Source organism: Elgaria multicarinata, chromosome 13 (assembly GCF_023053635.1).
Source record: "Elgaria multicarinata webbii isolate HBS135686 ecotype San Diego chromosome 13, rElgMul1.1.pri, whole genome shotgun sequence".
In the NCBI taxonomy this organism is placed as follows: Eukaryota; Metazoa; Chordata; class Lepidosauria; order Squamata; family Anguidae; genus Elgaria; species Elgaria multicarinata.
The window spans coordinates 16711414-16731425 of NC_086183.1; the positions used below are offsets into that span (position 1 = coordinate 16711414).

General features: G+C 45.4%; 2 protein-coding genes across 3 annotated transcripts in view; one reads left to right on the top strand and one right to left on the bottom strand.

The window, feature by feature from the left end:
- Nucleotides 1-20012, bottom strand: part of PABPC4 (poly(A) binding protein cytoplasmic 4) — a 563337-nt gene that overhangs the window by 342734 nt on the left and 200591 nt on the right. The gene's annotated exons all lie outside the window — the stretch shown is intronic.
- The window catches only part of MACF1 (microtubule actin crosslinking factor 1), a 324508-nt gene that overhangs the window by 173446 nt on the left and 131050 nt on the right, over nt 1-20012 (top strand). For both annotated transcript variants that reach the window (XM_063139804.1, XM_063139803.1), the window contains 9 exons: nt 506-604; nt 1426-1578; nt 1794-1882; nt 2533-2668; nt 6414-11750; nt 12591-12740; nt 14655-14870; nt 16260-16409; nt 18518-18745. In XM_063139804.1, coding sequence (XP_062995874.1) covers nt 506-604; nt 1426-1578; nt 1794-1882; nt 2533-2668; nt 6414-11750; nt 12591-12740; nt 14655-14870; nt 16260-16409; nt 18518-18745 — 6558 coding nt within the window. The remainder of the gene's footprint in view (nt 1-505; nt 605-1425; nt 1579-1793; nt 1883-2532; nt 2669-6413; nt 11751-12590; nt 12741-14654; nt 14871-16259; nt 16410-18517; nt 18746-20012) is intronic.

A 20012-nucleotide genomic window follows, 5' to 3' on the forward strand; every position in this document is an offset into this window, starting at 1 on the left:
CTCCTGCAAACTACACTTTTGCCTCCTCCTCCTCCTCCTGAACCGGTGTGTAAAGGCTCACTGACTTTTCTGTCAGCCACAGAAGCTCTAAGCATCAGGGTCTGGCATATGCAGACCTCTTGGAACCACTGGTTCTAATCCCCGCAGGGGTCAGCTCAGTGTCTTACTGCTGTGAGGTAAAGAAAGAGCACTGTGTGTGGATCCTTTGGACGAGACCAAGGAAAACAGAGAGAAGGAGAAATCCTGAAGGCCTGTTTGCTCCTTCTGGCAGCCTGGGCTGTTGTGCAACTGGCCTTCTATAAAGGATTTGCATTAGGCCAGGCCCCCCAGTGAGTTCTTGACTTCCTTGAGTGGCTCTTTATTTCTGCCCAGGCTGACCACATCCAATTTTGAAGTTGTGCTTTTATAACGATTAAAAAAGAAGCTTGTGTCATGATTTTTGTCATTGTTGTCTCTAACAGACAAGTTCCTTGTGCTTCTTCTTTTCTCTTCCCCCTCCTCCTAGTTCATGGATTTGCGGACGCGATACACAGCCCTGGTCACATTGACCACGCAGCACGTGAAGTACATCAGTGACGCCCTCCGGCGCCTGGAAGAGGAAGAAGTAAGGATGTCACTTGGTAGTATCTACCTTATGAATCCATAGTTGTCCACTCAGGTCCAGCTGATCCCATATGATCTTTGGGGGTTTAGTCCCCATTCTTGGGAGGCATCGGGGGCTCGGCAATTAGAAGCATGTTGTTGGGATGATGTAGAATTACAAAATCTCAGGTTCTTGCCAATAATGCACAGCTCTTTTACCCTGATGCAGGAGGGAATCCTGAAACACTTTGGGGTTAGGCTCCTCCCCTTAAAAGGGGGCAGCATCTACCCCTTGGGGGTTGCTCCAAAAGGGCAGAGGCCCTTCTCTGTCCCTGCCAGACTGGCCCTTCGTCACATCAGAGATGTGGGGTCTCAGCAGAGCTCTGGAGGTCTTTGAATTAGGAGACTTTCCCCATCATTTTTGTGCACTTGCTATACTTTATTTTATTTCTCCCCACCCCCATACTTACACAGACTAAGGAGGGACCTAGCAAAGACCTTGCCTCCCTGGTCTCCTGAATTCAACATCCTTCTGCTCCCCACGCCTACCCTCTTGGCCCTTATTCCTGCATCCCAGCCAACCTCCAACCAGATCAATATTTATTTCCCTCACAAAACCTGCACTGCTTGCATTTTGTTACTAAAACATTTACAGTGAGCAAGTTAGAATATCTGTGAACATTTAGCGGCATTGCAACAGTTACCTAGCATGGGCTTGGAGATATTCAGCCAACAGGCAGTTTTGGCCTTGTTACAAACATAAGAAGTATTTGAGTATGTTGATGAAAGGACTTGTGTGATGTCTGTGCTTCCTGTTTTTATCGTTGTTGCTTTTTTTTGCAGAAAGTTGTGGAGGAAGAGAAGCAAGAACATGTGTACAAGGTGAAGGAACTCCTGGGCTGGGTCACAAATTTTAAGCAGAGTGCGCAGTTCAAAAGCATCCCACCGAAGAGCAAAGAGCTAGGCGATATTGAGAAGTCCATCTCGGAGCAGCAGGTGCATAAGGGCAGGGGGACGGACCTCGCTTTCTTTTGTGCTGTCTTTTTCATTACATGTCAGCAGTTGAAGACGAAGCCTAGATCAGTCTTGCTGGGCTGATATTCCCAGATCTACCGGTCAGTTGTTCTTGAGCTTCTTCCAGTGCTCAGGCTTCCTGGGATGAGCTACCCTCCTTGCTCTCTTAAACATGGCCTCCTCCTTGTTCTCATCAGGTTCTAAATGAAGAATTGGCCGCGAAGAAGGAGCAGGTCTCGGAAGCTGTCAAAACTGCCCAGATCTTCCTCGCAAAGCACAGCCACAAGTGAGTTGGGAGAGAACGACATGAATTGGGAAGAATGCAGTTGTTTGTAATCGATGCAAGAAGGGGGGAGATCAAGCTTTGAGCTCATATATTTTTAATTTCTCTCCACCTTTCCAACTTTGGGTTGTTTATGCTCTTAAGAGTCATAATTGTAATCTGGAGGCAACAAAGGTGGAAATCTGAAGAGGTAGTCTTGTAGAAATGTGAGAGTGGGAAAAGGAAGGACAAGCATCGGGGAGGAGAAGCCCTGTTAAGAACAGCAGGGTGAGCCTGATTTGCTGGTTGTCATTGTTAATGGGGTGTTTTGATCTGACCACAAAGGGAGAAGGTCCAGCTTTCTTCCAGGTCCTTGGGGGAAGGAAAGAAAGCATTGTCCAGTGGTACAGCACACATGCCTTGCATGTAGAAGGTCTCAGATTCAATCCCTGTTACCTTTTATTAAATTATCTTGGGTAGCCAGGCTTCAAATGACTTCTGCCTGAGGCCTTGGAGAGCTGCAGCCAGACCGAGTAAGAGGCATTTGTCTGGCTCAATACGTCCTTCCATTCAGGGTATGAGATGAAATGGACATCCACCAGAATCTCAGTAGGCTTCTTTTACAATGCCAAATAGCTCTTCTATTAAGAGATGTCTTCTATCCCATTCTGCAGGCTTTCTGGTCAGGAGAAGGAACACATTTTGACCCAGCTGAATGCCCTTAAGGAGACTTATGCTCAGCTCTGCTCTGAGTCTGCGGAACAGCTCCAACAGCTGCAGAGTCACATGGCCCAGGAGACAGCCCATAAGGTAGTACCCCCCCTCCTTCCCAGGATTTCCCACATTTCCAGGACTCCTTCCCCAGGGTTGGCTGCACATCCCCTCTTCATTTGGAAGTCCATATTAGCAATCACCATTCCATTCTACCTCTTTTGTTGCATTCTGCAGAGGATCCTCCTATGAAAAGTTGGTTACTGAAGGCTGAGCCTAGAGAGTTTCATAAACATTATTTTTTAGTGTATGACAGATGTGGGTTGCCAAACGCCTTGCCCACAAAGGGCTCCTGCATATTTTTCAGGGAGAAGTTTGGCGGATGCAGTTTCCCTTATAACAGTACTATAGTGAAGCTGCCTATTTAGCAACGTTTCAGGTGTAAGGGGAAGCAAGGGAAGAAAGGTCAGAGGCAGTTCAGAGACTAGACAACACTGTGATGAGTGAGAGCTGTAGGCAATAAGGTGTGACAGCTACAGAAATAGACACGATGACATATGAGTTTGCAAAAGCTAAGTGAGGGTGGTGAGAACATGGAGTGGAACAGAATAGACAGTAAAGGGAACTAACTAAATGGCTGAACTACGGTTTAATCAGAAGTGAATAAAAGGGAAATTATTTCTCTCTCCCTCACCCCCTCCGCATCCTCCCATCAGAAGCCAGTCCACCTTATTCCAATAATAGGTTTCTCCATTGTCATAAAGCTTTCATGGCCCCAAACCTGGTCCTTCCCTCCATGCATTTCTTCTGCAGCCATTTTAGCTCCACTTGGCAAAATGTCTTTGAACATCCGTACCACCTCTGTGACTGCTTTGTTACTGTTCTGGAGTCCTCTATGGATATATATGTATATTATGTGTATGTAAGTGTGATATTCATGTGTCCAAGGCAATATGTATATCTGTGTGGAGTGGTGTTGTAATGGTTTCTGGCTCCTTGTATTCTGAAGCTCTGGCAAACCAACTTGCCCAGGCCAACCCTGTTGCTGGATTTTTATTTGGATGTACTCCTAAGCGGTCTAGCATTTTCGCGGGGATCGTTGGTTCTGTCACAGAAGCCTTAGAATGCCACCTTGTCAAGTCCTCCCTTATCCTAAGTCCTCCATATCTCTGGTCCCCACGGCCTTCCTCTAGTTGAGCAACTTTACAGGAGCAGAGGCTCCATCCAGCTCAGGAAAGGCAAAGGCTCACCTGGTCTGACCTCCTTGCTCCCCCTTGTGTCTTCCAAGAACCAGAACTTCCGGTAGCCCGGGCTGAGATAGCGCCACTGCGAGTGAAAGAGCAGTGGTCCAAACAGAGAGGCAACATTGCCATGGAGCAGAGGGCGGGGCTAAAAAAGGGGGAGAGCTTTCCCCAAGGATGCTTTAGACTCGTGAATGAAGTCCCCCACCCCTCCCTTTTCATTTGGGTGCTTCATTCTGGCTGAGAGTTTGTGGGGGACCTTTTGAACATTTTGGCTTGTGGAAAGCATCCAACTCTTGGTTGAGAATTATTGTACAGTTCAAAGCAATGGGTTGAGTGGAAGAAACTGTATATCAAAAACACACACGAAAACTCTGCAAACGGCAGAACTTTGTGCATTGAGCATGATGTGTCCCTGTTGAGTTTCTGTTTCATGTTGAGTTACTGTTTGGATTAACTGCCATCCTTGCTTACAATTTTCTTGTGTCTCTCTCTTTTTTTTTTTTAACTAACAATCTGGAGGTTGCACCAAAAAACCTCACTTGAGAAGTGAGGAAACCTTGAGGGGTGGGTGGGTGTCGCAGGGTGTGTGTTCTTTCTACTTTTTTGTGCAAAACAAACAGTCGCATGCCGGACGCTAACCCCCAGCTTTTACACTGTGTGCGCCATACGGCTGAGCTGCTCCATAAAGGCTCTGTCTTTAACCGCTCACGGCAAACCCCACAACTCTGGTAAGTAAAAGCCTTTTATGACTCCTGTCCTCCTCCTCTTTCATTCTTGCTTGTTTTAATATTGGAACATGCATGTTTGGAGTCTTGACTTGTGCTTTCAGAAGGTTGTGAAGTCTCTTCCAGTAGGTCTTCAACCCTCCCCTGCTGAGCCTTGAAATAGGAGAAGATTCATCAGGGCCCCTTCTTGGCCACAGTGTGGACTTCCCTGTGCTAGGAATAGCACCACCTCTTCTCGGGAAGTGTAGAAGTTGTGAGGCATGTTCATCTGTGAACTGCACCCACCGTTGTTCTCAATGGCCAGCATGCCCCTAGGGACCAGGTGCTCTTTCTCAGGGATCCAGTCACCACAACCAGTATGGAATCTGCACTGGTCCCCCAAACATGGGCCTCAACTTCCTTGGCTTTCCAGTTTAGTTATAAAGTGTGTGTTAAATTTTGGTTATGCTCCTCTATTCTAGTGGATAGAGTTTTATACATACTGGGAAGCTTCAAGTTCAGATTGCAGTTTAGCTGGGTGGCCTTTGGACGAGTCAGTTCTATCGAACTGGAATAGCAATGAACTGTGAATCAGAGGGAAGGTAGGACCAGGCTTTACATAGACTATGTACACCGTGATTGTTCATTATAGTCACTACCATTATAACATTTGGGGTTAATAATGAGCAAGTGCATAGAAGAAATGGGATTGCTTGGCCCTGTGATTTCTCTGCAGGTTTGGCATCAGTTTGCCATTCAAAGGACCCCTGCTTATTTGCTGTGGGCGCCCTGCATCTCGCAGAGGACCATGGGATGCAGTCTAAAGCATCGGACTGCTGGGTATAGCTGCTCCTGGATGAATGGGAAGTACTTCCCAAAGTGCCCTCCTCTGTAGCTACAATTGTTGGGTGAGATGGGTAATGGTGATAGCTTTGTCCTCCATTATCTGTCTTTGAGGAGTACCTGAGGACTTTGTTGAGTTCTGAAATTTGTAGACCAGGTTCTTGAAAAGTTAACTTGGACAACCAGTTCCAGTGCTTCCTCCTACACGTGCAACTAAGTGTAATGCTAGATTCTCCCAGCCCAAGCTTGTTCTAGTCTGGATTTTTGTAGTTTAATGAGTCTGCACTGTGAAGCCTTTTGGAATGCCATGGCAAGGGAGTAGTTGTGCTGAAACCCAAGAGGCCATAATTCGCGTGGCCAGAAATAGCTTGACCGCATGGCTGCATCTTCTTCCATGGGACTGCCACTTCCCAGCCAAGTCCAGGTTGTCATGCCTATTGAGGGTACCATAATAACTAAGTTCATGGGAAGCTGATGGAATCCTTGGGGAAAAACATGTGTCCCTCTCTCTCCTTCCTTCTCCGCTTTCCTTGTGCTTCTTGTGGGTGAACTGTGTTGTGGTTGTTTTGTGCAATCTGTCTCCACTTCTTTTGGATATAAAAACACAAAGGTGCTGTGGTGAGTGCATGGCTGCTGGTCCTGGTACTTCTTTCTCTTTTTTCCATTGATCTTGATGTGGAGCTTTGTGGCTGCTAGGTGCCTCTTGCTACTTTGTTGCTCTTGATGGGGGTCCAAAATGTCTCAGTGATGCCACATCTGGGTGGCTAGATTGAGCACCAAAGTGTATTTAAAACAGCATACCACCACCACCCACTCCACCCATCTGTAATCCTGCTGTGTGGTGATCAGCATTATGTGAATTTCCTACCCCATCTTGGGGATCTGCTCTCTAGCCTAGTCTTCACTGTATCTTTAGAGGACTGAGACATCCTTGGACTTGGGGTGCATTAAAATCAAATGTTTCTGCATTAAAATCTACTGGTTTCTTTGGTCCTGACTTCTCTCTCTTTCTCTCTCTCTCTCTCCCCCTCCCCCAACCCCTTTGTTCTCTAGGGAAGTGAGGTTGTTGCAGGAGTGCTAGACCTTGGGACGATGGAAGTCTTACCTGTTTTTGGGGCCATGCAGAAAGGTCTCCTAGACCAAGAAACAGGCCTTCTACTGTTGGAAGCCCAAGTGATCTCAGCTGGCCTTCTGGTTCCCAATACTAATGAAAAGCTCTCTTTGATGGAAGGCCTGGCAAGAGGCATCATAAACTGCAGGACCAACCAGGTGCTGCAGGAACTGCAGAGTGCAATCCAGCTGATAGACAACACTGATCTGAAAGGCAAGCCATTTCTTCCAGTTGTGGTGGCAATGGAAGATGGAACAATTAGCGAAAGCATTGGGCTAAAAATCTTAGAAATGCAGCTTCTTACTGGGGGGTTCATAGACCCTTCCGGTCATGGAAGAATAAGCTTAGAAGAGGCACTTCAAAGAGGTATCATTACCACACGTCTTCATGGGAAGTTGACATCTGGCCTGAGAACTTGCAATGTTTTGATCGACCCCAATTCAGCCAAGAAAATTAGCTGGAATGACTTGATGCAGCAATGCATCCTTCACCAAGAGACAGGACTGAGGTTACTTCCAGTCAAACAGCTAGCAGGTGGGATGGTGAGCTTAAAATCAGGCCAGAAAGTGAACATCTTCCGTGCAGTTCAGGAAGGGCTGATAGAGAAGCAGGTAACAGTGAGGTTACTGGAAGCCCAGCTCTTTGCTGGTGGCATTATGGACCCTAAAAGTGGCCACCGATTGACTGTGGATGAGGCTGTAACACATAATTTGATTGACCAAGATCTGGCTTGTGCCCTTCTGGTCCAACAACTACAGACGGGTGGCATCATAGATACGGTTACAGGAGAGAGGCTTTCGCTGGATGAAGCAGTAAAAAAAAACTTGGTAACATCAAGAATTGCTGTGGTGATCCTGGAATCCCTTTGGTCATTTATGGGTCTTCTTTGGCCTGAGTCAGGTGAGATTCTCTCTGTTGCAGATGCACTGGAGCAGGGTATCCTGTCTTCTGAGCTGGGCTATAAAATTCTTAGCAACAGGCAGTGCATCAGGGCGCTTTATATACCAGAAACCAGGGAGATCCTGTCTTGGCACAAAGCTGTTGACTGTGGGATCTTGAACAAAGATGTTGCTAAGAAACTAAAATCGACCTGCCTTCTTGACATCATGCCAAATATGCCCTTATCAGACTCCCCAAGCAGACTCAAAAGGAGCATCTCTTTCTCAGATAGCCCAATGCATCATGAGGACCAAAGCACATGTCCACTAAAAAGCTATGAAGAACGGATATTGTTTAATTTGATGACCCACAGCTATGTCAACATCCACAATGGCCAAAAATTGCTTCTAGTAGATGGGGAGCTAAGCAACCTTGTTGAAATCCTTCTGCAGGCACACAAAAATGGGTCTAACACTCACCCTCTAGAAGCTAGCAATAACCAGCCCCAAGAATGGGATGATGAGGAAGGGATGATTGCAACTCTGGAAGCTGAACCTTGTAATGACTTAGCTTTGGAGAAGTTCAGATTTAATTCTTCACCAGAAAAAGAGCTTGAGAGAAATCTGTCATCGGACATTTGTCCACCCACTGAAAAGTTTGAAATGGAAATTAGATATCTTCCAGTGAAAAATGTAGAAAGAAGTGTGAATGTGAAGAAGCAGGAGAAGGAAGTGGACCTTGCAGAAGACTTCGAAGGTGAAATGGATGACCCCAGAAGAGGGCAAGAACTGATTATCATCCAGGGCAGGAGTGAATTGGAATGGCCATTGTGCAAATCCATAAAGGATTCTGACTTTGAAAGAGAACTTCCAAATATGGAGGTCACATGGGAAGATACTAAATTTGCAAAACAACCAGCAGAAGAGGAGAATATGCTTTTGAAAGAGCAGGAGAGAATCTCTGAAATCAGAAGAAATGATGTTGAAAAAGAAACCAATATTTCTACTGGTGATTTTGAGAGGACAGAAGAATGTCAAAACTTGAAGGTGGATGCTTTGGAAGAGGTGACCCTTGCAGGGATAAATGGAGGTGCTGAAGCTATGAATTGGTTGAATATAGAAAAAGTGGCAAATGGGTCAATAGACAGCTTTGTTTACCAAGTTGATGAGAAAACTACAGATGAGCATATGAAAGAAAGACAGTTAGGTGTAAAAGAAAAAATGGTTCATTTCCATCAAACGGATAGTTCTGTATTGCCAAAACTGTCCACGGAACTGGGAGAAGATAATACCCTGAACATGTTACTGGCACAGCTCCAGGCTGGTGGCATAGTTCATGAACAGACAGGGAAGAAGATGCTCCTGGATGAGTCCATTGCCTGTGGAGTTGTGCCTAGCCATACAGCTGTCAAACTGCTGGGCAAGATGAAAATGTTCAGCGGCTTTTTTGATGCAGAGAACTGCGAATCATTAACCACTGAAGAAGTAATTGGTGAAGGACTCATGGATGAGAAACTTCTGCAGAAGGTGCTTGCATCTGATCAAGCCATAAGCGGTGTTATAGACCCACTAAGCAAAACCATTTACTCCATCAAGGATGCATCTGAGGTTGGTCTGTTGGACAAAGAAACTGCTGCAAGAATTCTGGAAGGGCAGGTGGTTACTGGTGGAATTGTTGACTTCAAGCGTAACAAGAAAATGTCAGTCACGTTGGCATCCAACCTTGGTCTACTACAACGACCGATGCAAGAAGGTCTTAAGAAGCTAGAGAAAGCATCTAAGGGGAAAGGTGTTGATGATGCAACCAAAGAGAAACTAATTGTTTTGCAGGCTGAAACACGTGGTATTTTAGATCCTAAAACTAAAGAACCTTTGACGGTCACCCAGGCTGTAGAAAAGGGACTACTGGCTAAGGACAAAGCCTTTCAACTCCTGACCAAGCAGATAGCCAGTGGAGGAATCCTTCACCACAAAACAGGCATAAGGCTTCCAGTTGAGGGTGCTATGGAGCATGGATTGATTGACCAAGCCTTCTACGAAGATCTCAGAAAGGCAGAAAGTGTGTGCCTGCATCAGCATATTCATCCAGAAACCAAAGAACTTGTGTCATTACCTCAAGCCATATCCCTGGGACTAGTCAGCTCAGATTTTCAAAGCAAAGTTCAAGAGATACAAGCCTCAACTGGAAGCATATTTGACCCTGTCTCTGGCCAGAAAGTTGCATTGACTAAAGCTGTGAAGGAAGGGTTATTGCCCAAGCAAATTATGGAAAAAGCAGTGGTATCCTTTGAAATGAAGCATGCAGCCATTCAACCAGAGAGCTGCAGATTGGTCCCCTATTCAGAATTGGTCAGGGAAAGCAAGATTGACATTGAATCAGGGCAGAGATATTTGGAGGTTGTTCCCTTTCGAGACCTCAAAGATGAAGTGACCGGAAATATGCTCTTGTGTTCTCAGGCAGTTAAACTTGGTGAAGTAGACCCCATGCTCGCTTTGAGATTGTTGCAGGCTCAAGCAGACACAGGTGGCATCATAGAAACTTCTACTGGCCAAAGGTTGTCGCTGGCATCTGCTTTGGAACGAGAAGTGGTGGATGGAGATACAGCGAAAATCATTGCAGTTAACCAGCTCTTGACTGGAGGAATTGTTGGTGTTGAGAATGGAGAACGAGTAACATTAAAAGAGGCCATTGAAAAAGGATTAGTCAGCAAGAAATTAGCCAATGCAATTGAAGAAAGTGTTCCAATAACCAATGATGTATCTGGACATGAAGACTTGGGAAAACATCAAGGATACCAACCAGAGCTGTTGCTGCAAAATGGTACATCGAAGACTGAAATATTGGCCCTTTGTAAAAATGATACTGAGAGTGTTGTTGAAGAAGTGCGATCTGAATCAGTGGATTGCAGCACATCTGAAGACACCACTACTGATTCTTTGAGAGGAATTTGGGAGACACCAAAAGAATTCAGTGAGACACTACTGCCCTCCCTTCCTCTTACTTCTGCCAGGGACAGTTTAGCTAGTCAACTTTTAGGGGAAGGTAAGCTGGCACCTGAGCTTGCCTTAATGTTAGACCCAGTTGAAGCTGCAAGAGTGAAGAGCCAGAAAAAAACCGTTAGGGGGAAAAGTAAATTGAGGGGAAAAGAGCTCTGGAAAGTAGAGTTAGAAGAGCAAGCAGAAAGTGATCAAGTGATGGAAAAGAAATTGAAAGGAATTGCATCTCAGGAAGATGTCATGTTGAAGCAGTTCATTAATAGGGAACAGGAACAAAAATGTTCTGAGGAAGAGAATGATAGCACATCCATCATTCTTGAGGTAGCTCAGGGAGCCATCTGCTTAGAATCTCTGGAGATGGCAGCATCAAAGGAACTCAGTTCTGAAGGTGAGAAAGAAAAAGTTGACATAAATTCTAAAGTACCTGCCAGAGTTGCTGAGTCCAAGAAGAAGCCCTTGGATAAAATTGAACCACCAAGCCCAGGAACTGAATTAAGAGCCCAGGATTTTAGCACTTTAGAAAGCACTGATGTAAAAACCACCAAGAAAAAGAAAACAAAAAAGAATCGAAAACAGGTTCCTGTCCAAATAGAATCTTCCCAAGAGAGACTGTCTCTTCCTATTCCAGATTCCAAGGAAACATTGATGAGAAGAATTGAGGAGGAGTTGGCCTCTGGTGTTAGAGAAACCTTCCTGGAGAATATGCCTGGCAGAGTGATGAGCAATCTGGTAACACCAGAACAAGCTGAGGTTAAAAGACCAGACTGGCAAGCATTTACAAAAGAAAAGAAGCAAGTCCGAGTTAAAGAGAATATTACAGATGACCAGAAAGTTAACATTACCCCGAAAAAGGATGATCCCAGAAAGTTAACTGAAGAAGACACCAGCACTTCCCATGATGGGTTGGCCATGATAGATATACGAGAAGAAAAAGTATTTCAAGAAAAGGCCAAAGAACCACTTTTGCCAGAAGACCGGACACCCATTGTGACTGCTGTAGATGACACAGAACCCTTTGGGCCATCTGAGCCAAAGACAGAGGACCTGCAAAGCAGTGAGATTTTAGAGGGCAAGATAAGCTGTGATTCTTCTTCGCCATTGCTCACACAACAGGATACATTCCAGGATACGGTCACTAGAGGAAGCGTCAGCATTGATGTTAAAGCATTGTCCATGGCTAAGCAAAGAGAGGAGACGTGGCAAGTTGATTCTAAAGAAGACAAGACAGTCGGCCCAGTGGCACAGATCCTGCGAGAGAATGAGTTTCCAGAAGGCATGAGAGAATCTTCTAGAATACCTCATGTGCAACAGGATGTAATCCTGAAAATAACCAGAGAAAACGAGAATGCTGGTGAAGTCGAAGAAGGGGAAGAGAGACTGCGCGATACTCCCAAACCAGCCAAGGTAGGTAATGTTCTGAAACTAGATCTATGGGCGTGTATGCACAGTGATTGAGCTAGTTAGATGGCCAAAGTGAGTATCTCTCTTGAGCCAAGATAGACAGCCATTCTGTAGCTCTTCCCCTTGGGGCAACCCAACTTTTGCCCTTGGCTGGCCTCTGGAAAGGGACAGGCTAAGGAAGGTGGGATGGGGTGGGTGTGGCACCTTTCCTTACCCACAAGTTGGACTTGCTCCCAGACATGCACCCTCCCAGGGAAGAGGAGAGCACACACCCAGCATATGAACTGTCGGAGTAATAGGTGGCTCTTTTGCTAGTTGTTAATCAAAAGGTGACTAGTAAATGATAAATCCTCCCAAAGGCCTCTGACTTAGCTATCCTGGTGAGAGCATTGCATCTATCTTATTGTTTTACTTTATTAGTTATTTGACATGATAACATTGTTAAAGATCCAACAATGTTGCAGTTACCTAGTAATAGTGATAATATCAGCATTAAAATCCCTAGAACAGACAACCGTGCAGTTAAAAGGCCAGCAGAGAAAGGTGTCTTCTGAAGGCCGCCCCCAAAAAACATCTTAACCACATGTCAGAAGGGAGACTGATGAGCCCCTCATGGGAGAAAGTCCCGGAAGATAGCAGCAGCTACTAAGAAACCTTACAACAGCTTTATAAAATAAGCTTTTATAAAAGCGTATCTGAAGAAAACGTAGATTGTGCTACTCTTACAAGCAGTAAACGTTGACAGCTAGGACCATGCAAATGGAAACGTATAAGAAAGATTGTTGTGCTTTGTGTATCTCCCTTCCTCCTAAATCTGAAGCCCCTGAATCTTTGACCCCGCAGGCTCCATACAGCAAACAGCTTTGCCTGAACTATGACGAGAAATTGGTTGTATTGCTGTCCAGGGTGCGCGACATTGAGATGCGCATCCAGCAGGTTCAGCTGGCAGAACTGGACTTGGTGGCGCTGCAGGACCAGCTTCGCCAGGCCGTGGTAAGTGGAGATGCTGCCTTAACTTTCATTTTGACCCTTCAAAAGGTCTTAAGAGGACAGTTTCCCAGTGGAACTATGGTGGGGAGGGTGGGATTGTAAAAGGATGGGCTGTGCATGCCTGTTCAACTTCGTCTTGCTCTGCTGATGAGCTTCCCAGGGACATCTGGCTGTGGTCACTGTCAGAGACAGAATGCTAGACTCGCTGAGCCCTTTTTCTGGTTCGGAATAGACGGTTCTTATGTTTCTAGCTCACGATGACTGTAGGATCTGGTCTTCACTGGATGGTTATTGAGACGCAAAGTTATTGGATGACTTTTGTGAACAACAGGCATGAAGGGGAACTCTAAAAAGATCTAAACGGTGTTGATTATGCACATCTGTGCATGTTTGCCAGTTAAGAGAACATTGAGCAAAGGAGGCAGAGCTTTCAGTTATGCCAGTCTTGGTATGTAACAAATATGGCAAAACAGAATTAATTCTTGTCCATGTACGTTACCGCTAAGCCAAACTTTCTAGAGTTGGAATATTTGACCCCAATTTGTGGTAGGAGGTTGGTGAAAGAGGAGGTGAAACTTCCTCCACTCTTTCATAGGGGGCAGGGGGAATTCTTTGAAGCTCTCTCCGACTGATGGTGAACATTTTAGATTAGATTTCTAAGACTACCTTGTTTTAAGGGGCATTACGCAGGGCATTCTAGAAAATCTAAAATGATGCCTGCCAGTCAGCCCGAGCTTTGAAGGGCTCCGGTAACTTTTACCCCCTTCTGAAAATCACCAACCCCTCCTCCCCCTCCACCCCAATTACACAGTGAATGGGGCCATGAAATTAGTGATGGGGCATTTGCCTAGTCCTGGAGCTATACATCACAGACAATATATGCCTGTCATCAAAAGCAGCTCCGTGTTCCCTTTCTAGGGTGTGACGTGCTGCCATTTCCCATCCCTGCTTTGTTTCATTGGCTTCTGATTTTGGGGCGGCGGGTGGGCAGGGAGCCTTGCAGTGCAGTGCATCATCTGTTTTTTTTTGGTGAACATTTTGAGAGAGAACATGAGAGAGAGTGAGAGTGAGAGAGGAATCAGATGTGCGCAGGGCTTTCGATTTTGGTGGCAGCCAGATTTCATCTATCCAGTTCTCATCTCAGTTCATGACTTTGGGAGTGTCCATTATTTAGCAATATAAATATACTCTGGATCAATCTAGTCCGGCTGTAGAAGCTTCCTCTCTGGACTCCTGGGAACTTCACCTCTGGGATTGCAAGTCATTTTTAGTACCCTCATAAAGCCTTGAACATCAGGGGTCTGATTCATTGTCACAGAAGCCCTCCTAGGCAAGAGCCACATACTTCATCTGGTGCATGATAATTCCAGTAAATGTGTTGTGAAACGGGGGGTGGTCATCAGGAGAAATATTGGTAACATATGAACCAAAACAGATAAACTAGTTTGATGCTGGTTTAGGTTGTGGTTGATCTCACTGTTGATCCTTTCCACAGCACTTGTGATATTTTTTTTTGCAGAGTGCTTTCAGTCTTTCTTAAGCTACATCCTCATACCAATTCAGTGTGGTCAGCCACTCTAAATGAATGAGGCTGACAGAGAGTGATGTGCCTAAGTTCAAGGTCAAAATAAAACTTGGGTCTCTTCTATCTCTGCCCAGCACTTTAGCCACTGGTCGCCATTGGGTTTTTTATTCTTACTTGATTCAGCTCTTTGGCCAAAATCTTGCTTCATGCTTGGCCGATGACACGAGTCCAAAAGCTGTGAATTCTACTGCTTGGACAGGATTACCATGACCTGGAAAAAATTGAGAAACCTTAAGCAGACAGGGGGAGTGTGAGGCTCAGGTTTGTTCCAGCCTTGGAAGTTGCTTTGTCTTGCTTATATTTTGGCTTAACGGACTCTTCTTGCCCCTTAGGCCTTGGATGTAGAACTAAACAACCTGTCAGCTCCAGTGAATCAGGATCTGGAAACAGTGAGAGGGATTGTGGCCAGACCTCCCCAAGAGGTCCCTGAGCAATTACTGAAAGCTTTGGAGAAAGACGCCAAGAACCTTCAAAAGTCTTTTGGCTCTGTGAGTGAAGTCTTGGCCTCTTGGCTGCTAAACCTTCGCACTGCAGCAGAAGCAGAAAAGGTACTGCATTCCTTACGGCCGAGATGTTTAGTCACCAACTTCTTAAGCCAAGTAACTATCATTTTTATTCAAAGAAGGCTCCTGTTTTATGCAAGAGGAATATTTTGTGACACTGGACACTTCCTGACACTTGAGCTATCTCTAGAAAAGTTAGACAAGGGGACACAGACATACACATAGATTGCCCAGGCCCACTCAGGCACATATACCCTTCATGAGCCTAAGTGGAGGTTATAGCTCTAGAGTCTCCCTAACATGTTGTTTTTCTTTGTGTAGAGCATAGACTGTTTCTACAGTCCAGGAAAGGCATTCCCATTTGACAATTATATAAACCAACCAGTGACCAACTGAGGGTCTCTGCTCCTGAGATCATTTCATGAGGCCTTGCTAAACTTTTAACCAAAGCATGCTAAATAATGTCCACAGTTTCCCTGAATAAAGAAAATGAGAATGTATATAAAAAATGAAGAGTTCTATTCTGCAATTCAGTGTTGCATCTCTGTTTTGTATGTAAATTGTAAACGAACCTATGCTAAACCAAAGTGTATGAGCTCCATCATTGGCAAGCCATTATTGCTAGCTGGGAGCAGTTTTGCAGACATACCATCATGGGGTGGGGGGGTGGCAGAAAAGGTTAGAAAGTGAGGCCAAATGAGTGTAGAGGACTGTTATATGTGAAGCATAGTCTTTGTAAACACAGAAGTGGTTGGTTCCTTTGAGAAACACACACCCCACTAGCTCGAGGTATTTGTAGGATTTTTGCTATTGCAATCTTTCTGCAATCAAGAATTTGGTGCAATAAATATGCAGTTGTGTCCAGTTTGGTAGCACAATTGTTGTGGGAATATTGCTGCTATATGAGTTCCCTTCAAAGTGGGAATTTGGCCACTGCTACTTCCCTGTGCCATCTGTTAACCTTGGAGCTGCTGGGAATTTTAAAGAAACTCCATGCAAAAAATATGGACACACACCTGACTTGGGGAAAACTCCAAATATTTTTCTCTCATGCCTGTACTGTGACCTGCCCTTGGGGCTTTCTCTGAACACAGCCTGTATGAAGTGGGTGCATCTATATTTGTGGGCAGCTCATGTGGCTACTTTTGTTGTGGAAGAGTCACTGTGCAAAGTGATTCTCCCCTCAAGTTTTTTGGGTTTGTTTGTTTTTTCTACATGTGAGCTTTTTTTTTTTATCATATGCATCCTGACAGAAAGAAGAAATCTTGTGGCAGCAGTTATGCTTCAGAAGTAGGCCTGTGTTCTGTATTAGTCCATAATCTTGGTGCCTGTCAACTAAAATGGCAGTGTTAAGGGCTGACATCTTTGGCTAACTTTCGTTTGCCCCTTTCTTTGGATTTGGGTTATAATAATTATTTCTGTTTTTGTTTTAAGGCTAAAGTCCTAACGCAGCATGAAAAGCTCCAGAGCAAACTGCAAGAGCTGCTGAGCTGGGTGTCCGACACCACACAGTTTCTCAACGGTCTTGAATCCCACAGCACAACGGATGCCAGCAGTTTGAATTCCTGCCTTCAGAGCTACATGGTAGTCATAGCAACACCTCAGGCTTAGCCCAACTGGGAGGGAGGGATGCAATTTCCCACAGGGAGAAGTTCCATTCATCACACCCGTTTCCTTTCATGTTCTGTGGCTGTCCCCAGAACTTAATTTCTGTGCCTTGTGCCCTGGGGTGCTGTCACTTTTGGCCCACTGTCCCAGTCCACACTTTCAACTGTGAATTGCAATATCCTGTCAGGCATTTAATATTTGTGTGTGGGGGAACCCTAGTCTGTTTATACTGAAGGCAGCTTCTTATTCTGGTGCCCTTTTGAGCATTGTAAATAACAATAATCAGTGTAGAAATGATCATGGTGGTTTATATCAGTGGTCTGTCTCGTTGACCGTGCTTCTGACATCCGAAGCCTCGGATGGTAGCCATACTCTTAGTAGCCAGCATCTGATAGTCCAGTGGTTCTCAACCTGGGGCACTCCAGATGTGTTGGACTGCATCTCCCAGAATGCCCCAGCCAGCAGCTGGCTGGGGCATTCTGGGAGTTGTAGTCCAACACATCTGGAGCGCCCCAGGTTGAGAAAGGCTGTCAGATAGTCAAAGCTTGCCTTTTCTGGAAATCATAGTGGATGAAATAGGCGAGGTGGAGGGAAGGAGGGATGTGGTGGGGTGCCTCCCTCTTTCTCTCCCTTTCTCCACTGTGTTTTTATTGCCCTAGCTGACTCTCAACTATCCTTATTTTCTTTTGCTCCCCCAACATTTTGGCAGGACTCAAGGTTCTCTTCCCTCAGTGGAGAGACTGAGTTGCCTGGGTGACGTTCTCCCCCCCACTGGCATAAAGAGCTTTCTGCATGGTGATGTGTGTGCGGGGCTAAAAATAGATATATGATGGCTAGTAGCCCCCGACAGGATTGTCATCCATGTATTTAAAATTCTAAATAACTGTGTTGTGCCAACAGACATTTCAACAGTCTGTGATTGTCATAAGTTATACCCATCTATGGCCATGAATTCAGTAGATTTATATGCTGTTTGACAAAGTATTTCCTCTTGTTTGTCTGGAACTGTCGAGGGCGTTTTGGTAATGTTTGGTGTGCCTGAGCTTGCTACTGGTTCCTCCCAGAGCACATGGCTAGGAAGCCAGGCTTTCCCCTAATTGGGGAAATGGTAACCCTAATTGCCAGTTCCTTTCTACTTAAAATAAAATTCTGCTAGGCATTTGCTGCTTCCTTGAGTGCTGAGAAGTTCTAGGGCAACATGATAGGGTAGAATTTAGATTCCTCTAGACAAGAGAGAGCTCTGGAGCCTTAGGATTATCCTTGTAATATTTATGTTGTTTTTAAATGTACATGCAGAGCATTTTATTTATTTATTTATTTATTTATTTATTTATTTATTGCATTTATATCTCCAAGGAACCCAAGGCAGCGTACATAATCCTCTTCCTCCTCCTCCTCCTCCTCCTCCTCCTCTCCATTTTATCCTCACAACAACCCTTTGAGGTGGGTTGGGCTGAGAGTCTGTGACTGGCCCAAAGTCACCCAGTGGGTTTCCATGGCTGAGTGGGGACTAGAACCCAGATCTCCTGACTCCCAGTCCAACACTTTAGCCACTACACCACACTGGCTTCATTTTGGGAGCAAATGAAGACTCCTATAGCAGGCTGCACACTTACTTGCCCTGTTTCAGGTTTCCAGGGAGAGAGACTCTGCACCTGAGATGTGCCTCACCTTTAGCCCACTCATAGCTCCACACTCTCCCTCTCTTTCTCCCCACCCACCCTCCCACTAGCTCTGAGGGTGTCACCTTCTGAAGGCTATCAGGGAAGTTATCCAATAGTGATGAAGGACCATTACAGTTCTTCTACAGTCCCTGGCCACTCATTCAAGATGGCTAAACTCATAAAAAGATCCAGTGTGTATACTACACCCTGCGGCTTCAGGACATGCTGGTGTTAATGTAAAAAAAGAAAAGATTCTTTTGAGAAAGTAGCTCTGGATGTGCACTGGCATCTGGTAGCCCTGAGCAATGGTTGCAGTGCTCTGTCTCTGTTAGTTGTACAGTATATGGCAGGATGTGCAGCCTCCACATAGTTCAAACTGATTATGTTTTCTTTCCTGTTGCTCTCTCTTGACATGGTCAGGAGCTGAAAATGCCCCTTGCAGACACCAAAGCTCAGCTCGACGATGCAGCCTTTGACATTCAGTTCTTCATTTCCGAGCACGCTCAAGACTTGACCCCTGAGCAAAGCAGGCAGCTGCTGAGGCTGCTGAATGAACTGCAGAGGTCTTTCCGGGAGCTTTCCGAGAGACTGGGCACTCGGGCGGAGGTCCTGCAGGTCTGTCTCCAGCAGGTGGAGCAGACAGATCAGGTGACGGTGGTGGAGCAGCAACCTCTGCATTTAACAGAGAGTGGCGCGTGTTGTGTTTTCTTCTCTAACAAATCTGATGACTGGTCTGTCGCTCCTTGCACGGTTCTTAGTATGCACCCCTTTGCAATGAAGTCACTGGCTGCTGCTTCAAAGCAGAGAGACAATTCATTTCTCTGTGTCTCTCTTCCCATTTCTTTCTTTCTTTCTCAAAGAAAGCAGGGGTGGGGTGGTTACTTCCACTAAGCACATCCCCAAGGTAGGTGGCCACTCTAAGGGTAATCGAGAATATCGGTCCAATCAGTTTTTGACATGATAGGGTTGAGTTCCTTCTCTCAACAAGAAGGCTAAAATGATGTCCAAGGTGGAGTAGGACAAGTGTGGGTGGGAGATTAAAACTGGCACAATTCAACTCACATGTCTTTGGGCCCATGTCGCACAAAAGGTTTCTTATGCTGCTGCTAAACATCAAAGATGTTTTAAGTGTACATCTACAAGTGTGAAGTGTGACTGCAACAGATACATTGACAAAAAGTTAGATCAAACAAGTACAGTAAACTTGAAATATTTGGCTATCAAATATGCCCTTGGTGGAAAACCTGGGTTTGCTGCTTTGTAGCATGTGAAATAACCCTTAGGGGTGCTGGATTTTGACAATTTATTGCCCTAGACATTAAGACCCATGTTTTAAGAACTACATTGTTGTCATGTTTTGAATTGTTAAATGTGTCTCAATTTCATGGCAGTTTTCCTGACCAGAAAATTCTGGGTTCAAGGCACCCCAATCTTCTCTGTCTTAATGCGGTTTATAAACAAACAAACAAACAGCTGTGAAAGGTGCATGAGAAAAACATCCAAAATCTGCAGTTGGGCAATACTTTTATTAGGACGAATCAAAATGCCACAAAAGGTTGTGCAAATGTTCAAGTGCTCCAGAACTCACCATCAGGTTAAAAAAAGGAGGAAAAATAAAAGGAAATGGGGTTAGAACAGAAAAGTCCATAGAATTAGGTGAGATGATGTGGCCACAAGTTTAGACTGCAGTTTAGACACAGGGGCTGTCTTGATGGCACCAGGTTGCCACTGCTTTGAGGAAAGCCCTCCGCTTTCTCTGCTGCACGGTGGTGGCAGCTAATCCTGATGCAGAGGGGAGGGTGCAGGCTTTCTAGTGGCCAGTCAGCTCGCTGGGATCACCCCCTGCCTGGGTGGACAGCAACCAATCAGGGGTTGGCATCCAACCAGCAATGCCTCCACTGCAACACTGGAGTGA